This window comes from Gasterosteus aculeatus, chromosome 17 (genome assembly GCF_964276395.1).
Source record: "Gasterosteus aculeatus chromosome 17, fGasAcu3.hap1.1, whole genome shotgun sequence".
Lineage (NCBI taxonomy): Eukaryota > Metazoa > Chordata > Actinopteri > Perciformes > Gasterosteidae > Gasterosteus > Gasterosteus aculeatus.
In genome coordinates this window covers 20,302,201-20,320,406 of record NC_135705.1, presented here as the reverse complement: position 1 = coordinate 20,320,406, position 18,206 = coordinate 20,302,201, and the positions used below count along the sequence as shown (strand labels likewise).

The 18,206-nt window shown below is 47.3% G+C and overlaps 1 protein-coding gene across 11 annotated transcripts in view; it reads right to left on the bottom strand.

Moving 5' to 3' along the window:
• Positions 1-18,206, bottom strand: part of LOC120834822 (band 4.1-like protein 1) — a 47,239-nt gene that overhangs the window by 3,331 nt on the left and 25,702 nt on the right. For 2 of the 11 annotated variants that reach the window (XM_040203110.2, XM_078091698.1), the window contains 17 exons: positions 15,639-15,743; positions 13,377-13,419; positions 13,190-13,265; positions 12,651-12,869; positions 12,329-12,416; positions 12,080-12,232; positions 11,286-11,383; positions 11,005-11,180; positions 10,020-10,246; positions 9,735-9,770; positions 9,246-9,281; positions 8,005-8,154; positions 7,127-7,201; positions 5,269-6,675; positions 3,585-3,635; positions 2,389-2,766; positions 1,890-2,018 (listed from right to left, as the gene is read on the bottom strand). In XM_040203110.2, the coding sequence (XP_040059044.2) occupies positions 1,890-2,018; positions 2,389-2,766; positions 3,585-3,635; positions 5,269-6,675; positions 7,127-7,201; positions 8,005-8,154; positions 9,246-9,281; positions 9,735-9,770; positions 10,020-10,246; positions 11,005-11,180; positions 11,286-11,383; positions 12,080-12,232; positions 12,329-12,416; positions 12,651-12,869; positions 13,190-13,265; positions 13,377-13,419; positions 15,639-15,743 (3,447 nt within the window). The remainder of the gene's footprint in view (positions 1-1,889; positions 2,019-2,388; positions 2,767-3,584; positions 3,636-5,268; positions 6,676-7,126; positions 7,202-8,004; positions 8,155-9,245; positions 9,282-9,734; positions 9,771-10,019; positions 10,247-11,004; positions 11,181-11,285; positions 11,384-12,079; positions 12,233-12,328; positions 12,417-12,650; positions 12,870-13,189; positions 13,266-13,376; positions 13,420-15,638; positions 15,744-18,206) is intronic. The other 9 variants (XM_040203111.2, XM_078091699.1, XM_078091697.1 and 6 more) reach the window with 9 other exon arrangements.

Sequence of the window (18,206 nt, the reverse complement as noted above, 5' to 3'; positions counted from 1 at the left end):
GTCTTATTTCACCCCTTAACAATACACCAGAAGATGCTACGCAGAGCGGATTTCACTGCAAGCAAGCGACAGATACACATCGATATCTGATCATTTTTTAGGCGATAAAACTATTGATTAGTACCTCTTCAAAAGGCACAAAATCCCAAATCCATTTCACATAATAATTGTCTCGAAATATTCTTCCCACAGTTCGTATGTACACATAGCGTCACTGTGTATTCGTACGGATAGAAACATGACACTGTGTGACATTGATTGATGAGGATGGTAAATTCAACTGTTTTTCTTCTCATTAGGGTTAAACCGCATTGTGGTAAAACACTCTGAGTTTACTCCTTTTACTTTCTTTTCCTTTTTACACACTGTGTCGTTGGGGGGGGGAAGCCCGCGTGTAATTGTAATCCTAAATAAGCGGCGCTGCAGCCCACGTGGCGGCTCAGCGAGCAGCTCATTAGTCAGTCAGTCAGTGTGTGAGAGAAGGAGCATCCGAATGCGTTTTTAGTACTTTACTGATCGACACGCTGAAACATGGAGCGGACGGCGGTAATAATCGGTGGCACAGTTTGCAAACACGCCAGAATAAGAAGGGGAAATCTGTATCATAAAAATAAATATAAGAAAATATACAAATAAAGAATTTTGTCAAATAATGTTGTGCTTAATGTTGCAACACATGAGACGAGTTGTTCGGACAAAGTGAGGCTTCACAGCAACAGCAAAAGGCCTGAAGTGAGTTCAGAAGGAGCCATTTTTACTGCTTTAGTGTTACGTTGTCCTTCAGAAACTCTCACTAAAACGGAACAGAATAAAAAGTATTGTCCCATTATACATATCTCATCCAAACAGCCTGGGATGAATTGGTCGGTTTAGTGGACTGACAATCAAAGCCAGTGTGGGGGCGATGCCTCGCAGAACCAAAGGCTCCCTCTGGTGGCGTAACACCGGCGGTGCTGGAGATCTTTGATCGGGTGACGTCATCCTCCACTTGCTTCCTCTTATAACAATGATCTGGGTCTGCAAAAGGCACCGACTTGACATTGTTGCCGAGTTCATTCGCATCTCGAGCTGAATGGCTGAAGAGCCCCGAAGCGATTAACTTCATTTTAATAAGGCACCTGTGGGACAGCCGGCCGGCCGGAATTCCAATTTCTGCCTCGGGAGATGAATTGGATCCACACCTGCTTTCACCATACACCAACTGTCACTAGTTTAATCGCACCGTGATGATGCCGCTACGTCTTCCCTCCTGGGAATTGCTTCACAGCATGAAGACAAAGGCTTCCTACTCTAATTAAGACCAGATCCGGATCCTACGATGCCGTCACGTTGTCCTCACTGTCCACCGATGCTGGTGCTTAAAGTCGTATCGACAATTGTATCCAACACATGACCTAGATAACAAGAGCTAAATACTATATATAAATCCTTAACAAAGTCCTTCACCCCCCCCCGAAAATCGTCCTGCACATGACTTCCTCTAAAACCGCGACGTGTTGAGAGAAAAATCCCGGTAGAACTTAACGGGGGACGTAGCGACGCTGCAGAAAGTTCATTTTGACAACTTATTCTTATTCCGCAAAGCTAATGCGCTGATAGTTATAGTTTTGTATTGAACTGAATCAGCAAGAAAACAACATCCAACCGCTCCTCTGACAAATGTCTGTATAAAAATATGAAGCTAACTTTACAAGATAAAATACAAGGTAAGTGGGTCTTTGGATTTTACCTGAATCAATTATGTTTGCTAGATGGCTGCTAATAAAATGCTACGTTTAGCAATATGCATGTAGCAGATGACATAACAGGGTCAAAGAAGAAGGCCACAGATGAGGGGGTTTTATCCGATAGTGCTGAGAGGTTTGCCCACATTCTTATTGCTGCTTTACCTGAGAGGAGACATTGGCGCCGGCCGGCTTGACCTCCGACCCATTCGTATGCGTCTCCGTCTTGGAGTCGGCCCTCTTCAGCATGTGGGCCATGCTCACAGCGCTGGCTTCCTTCTTTGCCACGGGAGGCTGTGTGAGATATGAACCGCAGTCAGAGCCAAACAACATCAGCGTTTCCCGCTCAGAGCAAAGCGACGCGCCGCTTCGGAGCTCCGGCACACAACGCTTTATGATTGGATTGTTCGGCTTGGTGAAAGCGTGCAAACGGTGAGGCAGCGCAGCGGGAGTTAAAAGAAACGCTGACAAGAATTAAATGAGTGAACAATACATAAATGAATACATCAACACAGAGAATAAAAAATCAACATGAAAAAATGATCCAACAAAAAATGGCTTTGGGAAAAAAAAAGCTTCAGGTTTTTATGGCAACGAAATCCAACCAGGCAGCGTGAATCCGGAGTGCGATGATGACGACGGGTGATGACTTTCATCCGTCTACCTCATGGTGCGCTCCTTCCTCGGCAAGCTTCTCCTCCATGGGAAACTTGTCCCGGGAGCCCATCAGACGGGCAGAGTAGAACCGGGAGGTCTCCTCAAAGTCCTCCCGGCCCACCTCGGGCTGTCGCTCCCTCCCTCCCATCTCCGACATGCACCTGGAGAAGTCCTCGGAGCCGGAGTGGAGGTCCATGACCACGGTGAAGTCGACCTCGGCCTCCAGGCTGGACGTGGAGCTGACCGTCATGCTGGAGCACTTGCGCTCGATGCCCAGCTGGGTTTCTCTCATGCAGGCCAGAGTGTCGCGCTCCTGCTCCTCCTCCTCCCCCTCCTCCTCCTCGGAGGCGAGGCGAGGCTGAGGCCTCCTGTCCCCGAGCTCCTTCTGGGACGATTACAGAAGGGAGAGGAGCACCACTCGAAGGTTACAAAGCCGCCGACGAGGGGGGGGCGGGGGAGGGTTGACGGGGACGACATGGAATGGGGATGGAGGCTTCTGTACAGACCCTGAGCCAGAGTTACTGTACACGCAATGTATCCCGAATATACAGTAAAATGATCGAACATCAGAAGTAAAACCTTCCTTCAATAACAGCAGCTGTGAAAAAACACTATATTTGTAATTGAGTTAGACAGGGATATTCTGATGTTTTTTTGAACATTAAAGCGTGTAAACACGTTTTTAGATCAGTGCATTCTGTGTTGATTAATTAACAGTGCAATTCCGTATTATAATATAACTTTATTGTATGACGTAATGTGTATGTGCCAACATGCACACAGCACGCTCAGCTCCTCATGTTGCGTTCTGTGGGGGCGTCAAACGTCCTCCTCTGCATATTATACACTGACTATAAAGAAATAGCTCATACAAAACTACTGCGAAACCACCCGAACCAGGCTGTTTAGGGGTCACCGGCTCCAGAGGTTTAGACCCATTAAATTACAACGAAGCTCCTGAGGCAGCTAATTTAAAGTAGTGCCACTCATATTAATTACACCAACACTCGCTAATTAGATCGCATATGAAAGATTTGCTCATCTACTCACACATTCTGTTCTATTTGACTGAATAACCCGGTGAAAAATGACGCATTTCATTCTTTATGGCGCTTTCTTTTCTCCTTTTTTTCATACACAAACCGGTGCAGTCAGGTGGGAGAGGAATGAGTGTGCAGGTGGGTTTAAATGCGAATGAATAACCTTGAAATCAGCAAACGGCGCTTCATAAATGGCGGGAGTGGAGAGCGGCTCCTGCAGGGGGAGGAGGGGGAGCGGAGGAAAGAGCAGAGAGAGCATCCGAAGGTTAGCACCAGCTGACGGGGCCGGCGGACAGACAGACGGACACAAACACAGAAGCTTAGGACAGAGCGTGACTGGAGCCTGAACATCAGGAGCTCAGGCGGTCAGTTTACTGCTCCAAATCTTTAGATTAGACATTTCAATGTAGCTAATAATTCTTTTCTTTAGTTTTTTGTTTTCTTTTGAATTACCAAAAACCTAAAAAAAAAAAACAGTTTAGGTGAGAAACTCAGCCGGACCCAATCGAAGTCCACCGGGTCTGTTCAGATCCAGTCAGGTCCAAATGGATTCAGGCACAAATTTCAAGCGCAGTTGCAAGGACAAAAAAAAGAGGTGAGCGTAGTGCAACAGAAACAACACCTCCAGCCAGTTGTGTTGGTTAGAATGAGCAGAGGGAAGGACGAGAGAGAATCATGCATTGAATAATGAGCAGCTTCTCAGGAGAGCAGCATTGACCAACTGACATTCAACCCTCTCGTCAAACAGTAGTGTTGAATGTCCAATGGAAGGTGCCGCGGTTGCAATTCAAGGCCTGTCAAAATGGCCGTGCGAATGGCGTGCACTCGTTTGAAGGAGCGCCTTATGCTTTCCCACGCTCCCCGGGATCAACGGGATTCCGGGCACGAGCGTCGCTCGCCAGCGAGGTCGTTGGCGTGCTTTGAGCTACGCTACGCCTCCTAGCGCTCCCGTTTAATCCGCTGCATTGCAAAAGGCTTGGATGAAAAGGTGGGAAATGATGAGAGCTGTCATGTCTACTCACATCAAACTCCATTTCATTCCCTGCCGGGACAAACGCGTTGCAAGCTCCTAATGATACCAGCAGTGGAAATGAAAGCAGCAAATGTGACTGTGTCAGGCACTGAGCTGTGGCGTCTGGGGGCTCACTGCCTGCTGGGGTGTATCAGTGGGGGGGGGCAATATGTTTACATCACCTCGAAGTTTTCTAACCAGAGGAGAGTGATGCTTCTGATCGGAAGGATCGAGGGGTATTTAGCAGAGTTCTAAACCAACTCTAAAACACTGTTTATTTCTCGTTTTGGGAAATAGCAGATGCCTGTCGGAAAGTATTGGATGGCAGTATTTTTTTAATTTTAGAATCCAACAAATGTTTGTTTTCTTAGCACCAGATTTTTGAAAATGGCAAAAAAATAAAAATGACCAGTGATGATGAGTGTTTCTGCCACCTTGACAGGAGCTTGGAAGAAATCTGAGGCTCACAAGAAAGAGGTGGAGAAAATTTCCTTTGGTTTGTTTTTGGATCTAAATTTCGCAGCCAGCGTTGAGCTGTACAGATTTGCCAGACAGTGTGCTGCATTTGTGGTGAGCAATGGGAGGGGAGGAATTGGGTTGCCATATTGAAAAACGTCCAAACTTTTAGTTTTTTTTGACAGAATTGACGGAGCAAAAGGTACCGCTCCGCCTGCTCTTCAAAAAGGCACAGACAGGTAAGATGGATGAGTGTTTCAAGTCACTGAAAACGCAGGGAGATTAAAAGAAGAAAAAAAAAAATGGCGTGCGAGTCTGTCTGAAGCTCATGCGATGCTTTAACTCCAATGAGTGACTAGCGGATGCCAAGCAGAGTTACCGAGTGTCTCTTCTTGGCCGCCGCGTCCCGGCTTGGCTCCCTGTTGGCATTTCGGCTGTTCCGCAGCATCAGCCCAGACTCCCGGGCCTTCTGTGTTTTCACAGGCGGGGCCGGAGGAGCCGTTTTGGAAAGCGGCAAGACCTTAGACCCGAACGACTGACCCTCGGCGGGTCTTCTCGCGGACTGGTGACCACCATCGGGACGATCCGTTTTGGCGAGACCCTCCAGGTCTTCCGCAAACGCCGGACGGGGGCCGGCGGCACCGGCCTCTGCCCAGGAGAGGTCCGAGGATCCCTCTGGAGAGCCCACCGACCAGCGGTAGTCTCTCCGGTGGGCCCACGCGAGCTCGTCCTGTCCCGGGCCGTCCCTTTCGTCCTTACTCGCTACGCTTTTGGACCGCTCTGGCTTGAGAGGGACGATCCTGGAGATCTCCGACTGGCAGCTGCTGCCGGTGAGACGGTGGACGAGTGTCCTCTGTCCCCCCGTGAAACCCTCCGCGTCCTCCCCCCCGGAACCGCTGACCTTCCTCTCGTGCGTCCGCACCTGTCGCAGCTTAACCTCGGCTAGCTCTCTGTTGTCGATGAGGCCCCGTCCTTGCACCTTCTTCGCACTGTCCACCTTGACGGCCACAGACGAACTATCGCGTTCTATCTTGACGAGTCCGTTCACTGAGTCTGAATCCACATCGGCGGGCTCAACCTGGCTCGCTGTTCTCTTCGCCCGCTCTGTTTCTAGAGTGGTGACCACCCTGCTCTCACCTATCGACGTATCCTCTTCTTTAAAGACCTTGATCGAATGATCCTTTCTTAAACGCTCATCATCTTTCACCTTCGCTGAAGATGATGAATCACATGGAATTTTTGAGTTTTCTTCCGGGCTTTTGTCGGACTCTGAACCCTCGTTCTCTTCTTCAGTGGAATCGCCGCTTCCTTTTGCGTAGATGAGGTCGGCAGGCCTCCCCAGGTTTAAGCTCTGGGGTCTCCTCTTTTTGCGTGGTTTGGAAGCCGCGCGGTCCTTCACCTGCCGGGAGGCGGCGGGCGCATCAACGTTTGCCTCGGGGGTCGAGGCGTGAGATGGTTTGCTTTGAGATTTGTCTTGAAAGGAATCTGAATTCTTCGTCAATTGAATCACGAAACGACTTCTGTTAGCCGTCCGTGGCTCTGAGTACTCGCCTGCCTCTCTGGGCGAATCTATTGATGTAAAATCATCGTTATGGCTTTTCATTTCTTTTCTGTCATACCCTGTTACATCTTTGTGTATCATCTTGGCTATGTCTATCTCTCTCTCCAGCTCCCTTTTCTCCCATGACGATTCACATGCTACCAAGAGGTTCTTGTCTTCTGTCCTCCAGTCATGGTCCTGCTGATACGTTTCTTGTTTTTCAATCAATACCCACTCCTCAGAGCCCTACATGTTGGTATAGATTAAACACAGTTAGACATGCAAAGCATAGGTGCTGCTGCAAAAAATGAAATCTATGAAATCATCTGAATCACAGTAAAGGGAACAACACACACATGGTATATGGAGTATAAGAGGGCATGCAACTAAAACATTTCTTGTAGTTTTTCGATTAATCTGCAGATATTCTCAATTAAAATACCAGAAAACAGCGTTAAATGTCCATCCCTGTGTCTCAAGGGGACGTCTTTAATTGTCTAGTTTTTTGTTTAATGAGTGTAAATATCTGAGATCAAACTGTTTGCCTTCAAAATTACTTTAACAATCAAACTATTACGTTTCTTTTTGGTCGACAATCATTGCAGCTCTAAGTGAACATGTGGTGGTATTTCTTAAATAGACACATGAGTGACAAACAGAAATGCTGTGAGCTAAACGTATCATAGAAGAGCTCAACCTCAGGCGAAGCCGCCATTGTCTTCTGGACAAACCCCTCAACAGACAGATTGTTAACAGGGTCCTGAAGCGCCGACTGGCCGACGCGAGGCAGAGGAGACGGTTTGAAAGAAGAGGAAGAACAGCGGTTAGAGCTCGCCGGGGGGCCGGGGGGCTAAGCAGAAAGTATCAGTTCAACACAACAGTTCAACAGTTGTTTTGTAGAAATCTATTGATGAGCTGAAAGCAACCCTGATCTTTTTGTACTGTAACTACACAGAGCTGATAGTAGTAGGACGCCCGCCCCCTCGCCCACCCAATCCCACCCGCCTTTACCTGGAACAACATTTACAGTATTGGCAGATCACATATTCTGACACAGACCGCGCTCTGCATTCTAATCGTCCCCGACAGCAGAGGACTGATTGGTTGAAGGCAACTTAGGAACCCTAGGAATCCTGTCCTAGGACGAACAACCTCAATCTCCAAAAAGCTCATTACCAAAACGTGAGAGCTTTTCTTGTTCCGGCATGAAGATGATAAACTGTGTCACTATTGGACAACCAGGGAAATTAAGTAACTCATTACTACTCAACAACTACTTCATTATTTCTCATCTGCCCTGGCATATAAATCTCAAAAACATCACTAGTCGCATCAGGATGTTTTCCTTCTGCGCTGCTGTCACTGCGGTGCCCCCTGGAGAGGCTAAATGAGCCTCATTTGATGCATTTCTTAAAGAAAAGCCTCGGGTCAAGCAGCAGTAGGAGCAGTTTGACAGCAGCGGGCTAGCTGGGAATGTCACGTAAAGGAATGCCATGCATTGGTTGGCTGGATTGGAGATGTTGACCTTAGCGGACCCCCCACCACGCCATCACTGCCCTGAGTCCCCCCACTCACAGCCTTCTTCTCCGGGGTGCCATTCGGGGAGGCGGAGGACAGACGCTTCTCGCGGTTCGACAGCTTGCTGCTGGGCTCCCTGAGGGTTCTCTTCAGCTCGTTGATGCTGGCCTGGTGCTTCAGCATGACGTCCTTCGACTTGTCCAGGAACTGGAGGAGGAAGAGGAGAAAGGACAAAAACAAGAAGCGGTCATGCTTTAGCAAGATCCTTTTGAACACAGCAGCCCTGGAGATGTGACGCAGTGCGTGTTCAGAGGAGAAGGCGGTCAGCTGATCTTCCACTGGTCGGTGCTGTGGCTCGTGATGATCATTGAAGATGCAATTGAAGCCCGTGGAAACCAAGAACAACGATAGATCCAACTGATTTTGCTTTTAAGAAGATCAAGGCACTAAGACTGAAGTAATGAAGGGAGAAATGAATACGGAATACAGTAATACTCAATTTACGGCTGAATGCCGGGTGACTTTTTTTCTAATTCACCATGAAAGATATATTTCAATGCAAATAAGGTGCATGAAAAGAGTGCATACAGACATCAGAATAGACTTGTGCAAGCTGAGTATTCTCTGATGTGAAGTTGACAGAAATTAGATCGATTAGATTAAAATTTGTATTTAAAAAATTGTATTTGCATTTGTACATTTACCCAAGTACTTTATTGTGTACATCTTCACCAAACCTTTTGGAGACATTTAACCTTTAAACTAATCTTTAAAACAGAGGAATATTCAATACTTCAGTAGATGAATACAAATGCATTCATGGCCGGTTCAGCTCTACCCTGGGACCCGATGGAGCGGGTCCAGCCCCATTATCACTGAATTCAATGCACTTGCAAGTCTATTTTAAGTATGAGACTTCTTCATTTATTTTAGGTTTAAAATATTCAGTCTTGATTTCTATCTCAGATGCTCACTCACTGAACATAAAGAGAATATGAAACACAAATCTCTTGATAAAAAGTGAAAATGTCAGAAGAAAAACATTCTCCATAACTCTGTTTGCCAACACGCGCTAATAATCATGCTGCTTAGTCGCATTTTACAACGTAGAGATTATTCCACGTGTCAACTTTCTGTGATATTCTGACACAAACATGAGATAAAGGTTTCCTTCAATCCAAGGAGCCGGCGAACCTAAATATGTTCAGACAACTCCAAAGACTGGAGGGGTGGAGGAACAGCGGCACACACAACCAAAACAGGCACAAGCACAAGGGGCCGAAGACGGGAACCTGTACCTCCCGTTTGTGCCGAGGAGTGGCCTCCTGGTCCGACTGAGAGAGATGGCGCGCACACGAATTGAGAGGTGCAGGGGTCAGAGAGTGCAGGAGCGAGGTCAGATGAAGAGACAGGATGGTAGAAGGTCAATCAGTCAGAGCACGAGCAGACGGACAGACAGGAGGGCCACACTTGGCCGCTGCTTATCATGCCAAGGCAACTTTGGAAATACATCCCAGTAGACATTTTGGAATCAAATACAACATTGATTTCAAATTACTTATAAATAATATTTTTTTTGCTTTAGTTATAGATAAGATATATTTTTTTAACTTTTTGCTCACTGAACCGATCGCTGTTTGCTGGGATGCTTAACGATGTCAAACACATCGCTCATATCGTGCAAATTATAGCGTTTTTTCCGATGAATAGTGACTGAGACGCGATTACGACTGATGTACTGAAGACGAATAAAGACAGACAAACAGAGATCACCAGACACCAAATACCTCCTGTTTACTGTCGACTGGTGAGCCAGCCTCCTCCTGGTCGCCAGCAAGAGTTAAAGAAAGAAATAGCACGTTAGCTAGGCTTACGTTTGTCAGCATTAGTAGAAAGGGTCAAAAGAAAAAATGACCACGAGCAACGTAAAAGCCTCAAGTGGAGTTGGGTGAAGGATGAAGAACATTAGAACATGCAAAATCCCCCGCTGGAGCCCACTAAAGCCACTCTGCCTCCCATGTCTCCATCGCATTTACATTTGGACCACATCCTAAAAAGTGATGTTTCACTACCATGATCTCCTTCTTTCTGCTTGGAGTGACGTCGCCGTCGTAGTCTTGTCCCGTGTCCTCGCCCCGCTCCTGGTCCCTGTCCTCCTCGTCCAGCTCCAAACTGGGCTCCAGCTCGGTCTCCTGCTCGTCCACGGAGAAGCTGTGGAGGCGCCGCTGTTCACCGGCGCTCCGGTGGGACAGGCCGTCGTGGTTCTCGCACGTGCCTGAAACCGGCCGCGTGAACTCTGCTGGAATGTACAAGAAGTGTCAGGTGTTGAAACGAGGGGGGGGAGTACTTCTTCATCTGGAGCAGTGAGTTGTTCTCACTTGTAGATTAGTTGGCTTCACAGGGGCAGGAAGTTAACGTTTTCCCTTCCAGCTTGCATGCTACGCTAACATCGCTATATCCTGGCATTAACAAGCGTCTTGAAGTGATCACTAGTGAACAGGTCTTGTGTGATAATGTGATCAATAGAGATCCGATCACTCTCCACATTTGGAGGTGGTCTTTTTCTAACCCGTGCAACATAACATTAGATGGCATAAAAATAAGACACGTAAGAGCTGCTTTATGCTAATTCCACCATGCTTTAATGGCACGCTGGTTACAGAAAATGAGACTGAACAGTGACCTCACTACCAGCTGCTTCAGAGGAGGACAAGCTAATTAGCTAACTGTCCAGCCGTCCGTCGCCGGAGCTGCTGTCCCCTCTCTTCCCCCCGGCAAACGTTTTAGGCCCCACCGACATTCGTTTGCACACTTCAAACGACCACAAAAAAGGGTTCAATGTCAGTTCTACTCGCTTTCATTTCTATGGTGCCAGATGTGAACTGACGCACTTAGAGCGCTCACTCAGACGCAAGTCAGTACCAGGTGTAAACCGGGTCTAACTCTCCCCACCAATATTTTCTCTGGGCCTTTAAACGGCTTCAACTTTGGAACTCAACACACGTTCCGTAGACCCTCCAAAAACCAGCTCTATCTGGCAGCTGCTGTGACCCTCACCTCCGTCCAAGCTCCTGGAGAGCAGGTACCTCTTGCTGGTGGAACGCTCAAAGTGCGGAGCGGGCCGGTCTATAAGAGCGCTGGCCTGTCTGGTTTGAGCTTGCGTCCTTCCGCTGTATCGAAACTTTGATCCCATCACCAAGAAGCCTTTGGGAGGAGGCTCCGGAGACACCAGCCTTTGGATTAAAAACACGCGTTAAAAAAAGAAGCCGGTCTGATTGCCTGGCAATGCTTTGATTGCGAGCAAACCTTTCCAACCAGGAGAGGAGATGGATTCTTACCTGAAGAAGGTGTGATGCTCAATGCAGACCTTCCACAGCCTCTTGGCAGCTCTGTGGTTTGGAAGCTTAAAACCGATTGTGCTTTCAAACTGCTCATACTGAAGGGGAGAGAGGATAGTCAGGAGTAAGGACAACGTGAAGAAAGGTGACAGCCTGTCACACTGGCTTATCCTCAGCACGGAGGAGAAGTTGCAGCGCTGCACGACACAATGAGGAGGGAAAATACACCCCGACTCGAGGGAGCAAACATTGTAGGTCTAAAGAGGACGATTTTAAGGCCCTCTGCTAACTGAAGGCATGTTGATCTCTGGTGACTTTCAACAAGGGGATTTGTGATACAACATCAACTATTACCAACTATTTAAAATCTGAGCTTAAGAGGAATAGTTTAACATTTTGGGAAAAAGGTACATTCTCCTTCTTGCAGAGAATAAGATGTGAGGAGCAAAACCATTATTACGTCCATATTCCCCATCCATGCTGCTCTGGAGAACAGAGCAGGGGACCGGAACATGCAGCAGAGCCTGAACCCGCCGTTTTGGGTTTGAATCCCGAAGGAGACAAGGTGAACCCGCTGCCCCCCCCCCCCCCCCCCAACCCCCCTCTTCTTTTCGTAAACACTGACTGCGCCACCGAACAGTAAGAGGAAACGTCCCAGTTGTTAACACAAGCTTTCTGTGAAAGATTTGAGAAAATGTAGATACCACTGTGACTTTATCAGAGATAATGTGTCACACTTCCAAACGGTTTTTGCCGTGTAGCACTGCCCATGACCAAGTAAATGGATGACGTACCTCTCCGGGGCGTATCTTGATGTAGAAGTTGCTCCTCTTATAGGAGATCTTAAGGATCTTTGGCCAGGCAAACCGGTTGATCCTCAGTCTGTCGCGGTAGATCAGCAGGCCGTTGGCACAGACACCCAGCATGATGTCAATCCCTTCAGAGTCCTACAGAGAACAAGGCAAAGCAAAGAGGCACACAGGATGTAACAGTGGGCATCGTTGGAACCTGCTGTAACGCTTATTAAAATCACTCTGGACAACCTTAGCATGATGGAGGTCCACTCCGTACATGGACAGTTTCTTTGCGTTCTCCAGGAAGTTAATTTCAGCCTCTGCTGGAGTCATCCCCCTGTGGGCAGGACAACAATAATATCTGTAACCGACATCAACAGGCCTTGAAAAATAATCCCTTAATCTTGCATGATTCTCCCGATTCTTCCCCCCCAAGCATTCTGTTTGGGCATATGCCAAAAAGATGTGCCAATTCATTGACAGAGGGTGCAGCAATGAGACGTCATCCATCAGACATATTGGGGAGGGTAATTTATACCCAGAGGTTTGCGGTAACACTGTTTCCACGTACTTGTAGTTTCGGTGGAGCTCCATCACCCGCTCCTCCAGCTCGCGAGTCTGATTGGGGGCAAAGCGGAAATCGCTGACGTAGTCGGCGCCGTGGTCGTCCTGGTCGTAGTCGCCCAGCTCGGCCTGGACGCTGTAGGAGCCCAGGAGGGCGTGAGTGACGAACGAGCACGGCAGCCGCCCGGACAGCATGTCATCCCTCAGCTGCAGACACAGGTAGTACCTGTCAAAGGAGACAAGAGGGGGGGGGGAGGAGGGCGTCTGCAGTCAGACAAGCCTGAACCAAAGCAAGCTCCAGCAGGTATTCAGCGCTGTTAATCCACGGCTCTTAGTAGCATTTTAGGTCTAATCCTCCAAAAGGAGAGGGGGATTTGCATTGCTTTGACAGCTGGAATCAATAAGCTATGGGAATTGCTACAATACTTGTATGTAAACACTGGTGTTTTCAGAAAATAAAAAAACTTCTCTGATTAACTCTGAGGAATTTGCGACGGCACAGCCAGAGGAGTGAGGGCAGTTGATATGGAGCGCGTGGGGTCCTACCTGGTGATGTCCTCGGTGAGCTGCGAGGGGTCTGGAGGGTAGAACTTGACAGAAAAGGCAAAGTGCCATGGAGAGTCTGAGGAGAAAGATCTGGAAGGTTAACGACAACGGGTCCGTCTGAGGAAAAGTGCACACCGAATCGCTCCGTATGCCGACGACTCTGCTTTCTCACGGAAAAGACACTCACTGCGCATCTGCTTCTTGATCTCCTTGGAGGGGTCCAACCAGTTCTGAAAGACAGGAGGCAGAGCTCAGAGGGCAAAGCGGAAGCGTGCTTGACGCAAACCCCGGTGTCACGTTTTGATCTACGATGGTGTCGAGTGTTCCTAATGAAAGCCTTTCCATATGGTTAAATAAAAGGAGCTGCGCCCTCCCCTGCTGAGCACATTTAACTCGAGCATCTGCTTCTTCATTGTTTCACACAACCACAAAAAATCACCAGCAGCCCGTCGCCTATTTGATGGCATTGCATGTGTGTGCGTGAAGGGAGGCAGTGCTGCTGTGGTGCACGCTGACCGGCTCCAACAGAAGCTTTTTAGATGCACAGCTGCACACAGAGTTATGAAACACCTCCCACATGAACTCTTATCTCTACTGTTGCCCCCCTACGTGCTCACTCTACCGCTGAATATTCATCCTGTTGCTACCTCCGCACAACTTACTGTGTGTTGTTTCCCTTCGGTTTGTGGGTCTGTTTGTTTGTTAGCAGGAATACAGGGAGGAGGGGGGGGAACTACCGGCTCCATTTTCCTTAAACTTGGTGGAAGGATGTAGTATTAAATATAGGAGTGGATCCAAAGGGGCGGATACACGCATTATTTTTCAAATACCCTTCATCCTCCATGTGTGAGTTAAGTAGCGTCACTTTAAGGTCGCTGATACCAAGTTGGCTTACCTAAAAAAGAAAAATCCTCAGAAGCTCTTTGTTTCCGTCTCAGAGGTTTAATTATCTCTGCATTCATACATTCTTAGAATTCCAACCTCAGAGCACAGTTTTAATATTTCTTCACAACAAAATACGTATTTGATTTACTAACGAATAAAAAAAAGAATCCGAACTGGCTCAAGTCCACCAATTTGGGTTCAGTTTCTACCACTGACTTTAGTTGTCCTGATGGCTTATTCATGGGAAAAGTTTCTGTGTGTATTTCTCTGTGGATTGAGCACTTTTATACTTCTACAGTATTTATATAACAGGAAATCCTACGTTCTACAATGTGGGACCTTTTAATCATCTGCAGTCCCGATAGCAGCTCTGGGACTTTGGCACAGCATGACCGTGATGCTAACCCGTCAACATGCTAACAAAGCGAAGGCTAACATGTCTGGCAGGCATGATGTTTACCACCTTCACCGTCTCCGTTTAGCGTGTTGCGGACTGTTCGCTAATTAGCAATGAGCACAAAGTGCATCTGAGGCTGATGGGAAATGTCATTAGTTTGGAAGCTATTTGGTCATAAATCAATGTGATGGACATTAAAATGTTTGTCACTCTCTTAGATCTGATAATGGAGACGAGGGAATTCAACGCCATTATGGATATCGGGAACAAAATACTAGTTTTTGAGACATTAGTCAAAATCTGGGGGATAAACAAAGTAAGACCCATTAGTCTTCCGGGGACCATGCAGGCCTTTTATAAAATGCCATGGAAATGCATGCAGTAGTTGGACCGACCGGCCGGCAACGCAATCCAGCGCTACTGCTGCTAACACAACATATTAAAACAAGTCAGCAAAACAGGACTGAACGGAGGTGTAAATTTAATTAGTCACTCTGATCCTTGCATGTACGCACTCAAACAGGTGTGTGGCGCATGTCACACAGCTGCGTACTGCCTTTGGTGCCGAGAGGCGACTGCAATCCTCACTAACCTGAATGCCTCCTGCAGCGCCCGCCTATTATGCCGACTGTCACTTTGGCATCTGGTCTCACGTCAGTCAGTGTGGAAACAGGAGCTTGACGCATCACAATGCGACCCTGTGGCCGCGAGCAGCTGCCAATTTGAACCGGGTCTTCGTGTACACGCACATACCCAAGCACACAGGCACAAACACACGTGTGCTACTTCAGTGTTTAATCAGGCTGCTAAAGACGTTAATGAGCCGCAGGACTTTATCGTTCCCCCGAATCCATCTGAGACCAGCGAAGGCCAAAGACCACTCAATTATTACACGTCGCTGCTGCGTCGCTGTCATTGCCGAGAGCCGTGTTAGATTCATAGGGAACCTTTTACTGGAGCTGCTTTCCCTCTAAGAGATTTCAAACAACCGTCTCTCCGTCAAACAAGAGTAGAGGAGTCATGTTTCGTCTTCCAACCACTGTCGACACCCATTCTCCATTCATCTCTGGGTAGTGCCCTCCTTAGAGGGCCGGCCCAGCCACCAGGTGAGTGCAGTGCAGATTGTTCTGTAATGTGTTTGTGCACAGAGGGTCACAGTCCACTGACCTTCTGGGTGTCCGCGTCGGCAAAGGTCAGGGCAAAGTAGTCCTTCTCCAGCAAGTTGAGGTGCTCACACACCATGTCCATCAGGGTCTGTCCTTTGGAGTGTTTCTGCAAAGACAAAAAAAGACACCTATGGTGTACAGCAGTGGTAGGGAAGGTCAACAACAACGCAGAAGAACAATTCTCTGCTGTGTTTCTGCAAAACAATGCGTGCAAAACGGTCCGCTACTGGTTTAACTACGTTTTATTGGGAAAAGTTTGGCTCATTAATATCATCCTTTCCTTTCCAATATTTCCTGTTCTCTGGTTTTGCACACATCAAAGCAGCTCAGCCATTTGTGCTTCAAACATTTGACAGTGAAAATGGACTGTGAATAGATGTGAATAGAATTACTCTCGTATTGAGCATTTCAGAAAGATTTCAATTACATCCAAGTGACGAGTTTATGTTTCTCCATTTTAGGGAATGTTTTATTATGGATGCACAAGCAATTTTGCTCACATTTCACCAAACTAGTGAGCTAGAGAAGGAAATAATTCAACATATAGCGACTAAGCCAATTATCTTCATATTATATTTTACAAAAAGGAATATCACTAATCTTATTTTAAGTAATTGAATTCCACAGTACTTATTGATTGGTTTGCAATTTAATGAATTATTAGTTATTTACCGCACTAGCAGCCAAATGTCCTTGTTTCAATGCTCACATCAAAACAGTTTTTGCTTCAATTTGATGAGACTAATGAAATATTGAATAAAAATTGCCGATTCATGCACAGCCGAAGGCATTTGACACGTGTTCATTTTAGAACGAGGCCGATGTACGTAACAATGAACCACACTATTCTTCTGCTCTACACACACACACACACACACACACACACACACACACACGCAGCGCCTCCCCCCTGCAGATTACTTTGTGAGGTGACGGAGAGATGGAGCAAGCTGTTGCCAGGGAAACAGATGCAGTATTATGACTTTCTTGTTTCTTAACATCTCAACTTAAAGCCATTTCACTTGTTTCACTTTCTCCTCATAGGAGGGAAAAGGATGCCGGAGCGCCTCTTACGGCGTGCGTATTCGCCCCCGTCATGTCGGTCAGTAGGTCCCTGACTGCAGCATTTGTCGACGTAAAGTAAGTAATTAAATAGTTAAATGTACTGCAAAGAGCTCAGAGTTTCTAACCGGGAGAATGAGACAACTAAGCAGCATGAAACACCCGGAACAGCCCCGCTCTGCCCATGGGGGCAGCCAGGCTTGACAATGCATCAGGCGGGTCACTGCCCAGCGAGCAGAGCGGGGAACCTGGGTGGGAGGAACGGATATGGGCGTGGCACCTGCTCTCCTACCCGGGGGGACCGCGGCCAGGCGCAACCAGGCATCTATGGCGAGAGACTTCATCAACCCACGAATGCGGCACCTCCTCCGGGGGGGAAGTGTGGCTTGTCTTCACTCACCACTGTCATTAACCACTTCTGGAAGCCCAGGGAAGGTTCAGAACAAGAGCTGGCATGACATTCCAGCAATTAAAGACAAGTGAGCGCAGGCCTGCCAATGACCTGGAGGTCCGATGCTCTCTCCAAACTTGAATGGGACATTTGAAAGAAAACACACGGTTACAAGAAGCTGCTTTGTGCTTCCTTCACCTGCAATAACTCCTAGTGTTGCGAGGGCGGGCTTATATGTAGGGGGAGACCCTACAGCTGTCATAAGCATAACGCCAACTATTGTTGTGGTGACGCCCAAAAAAGTACAACAATATATTTTACAGTTTTTGCACGGCTGAGAGGGAAGTTTATCCAAGCGTGACACTCCAGATATTCTTACCTCACACATTCACACACAGAAACCCTCCCTCGCCTGAACACCACAACACGCACAAAACAAACGTTTCATGTACCTGTGCATAAGTATCCTATGGTGTGTATCCTACTGTGCATAAGTATCCTACGGGTGGCTCATAATAACATTGCTCTTCTATTTTCTCCTTGGTTGCGCCTGGCTTGCAAGAATGTAACAACAGTAGATTTCCTAGCAGCCAGTTAGCAGCCTATGCTAAAGACTTGTATTGTGCCCCTCAGTAGTCTGATTTTAATGCCACTACCAAATCAGTACATCTCAAAACAATACTTTTTGTCTGGGGAATGAAGCCTTTTCGTTCATTCCACATAATAGAGCACAACACCGCTCAGTAGTTTGGAATAAGTACCAGTGGACAGTATGAATAACAATATGTCTTTTTTTACAGAGGTCCTGGACAGTTTTGTGCAAAGGTCCACCGTATAATGTATGATGAGCTGTCTATTAGGCAAAGATGTGGACAAAACTCTAAACTAACAAACAAAACTCAGAAAGTTGACACGCTCAGACATTCGTACATACAATTATACTGAGACAGGCAGTGGGCAACTCAACCTGATTAGGAAATTTATGTGATACACTCAAAAAGCACTCGTGGTGAGATGTTTTTTTTTCGAATTTCTTGATTTTGTTCTGCAGCTATCTGGTGAAAGAACGAAACCTAAGACTGTTATTACATTGTGGCCAGCCAGGCGCGCCCAAGG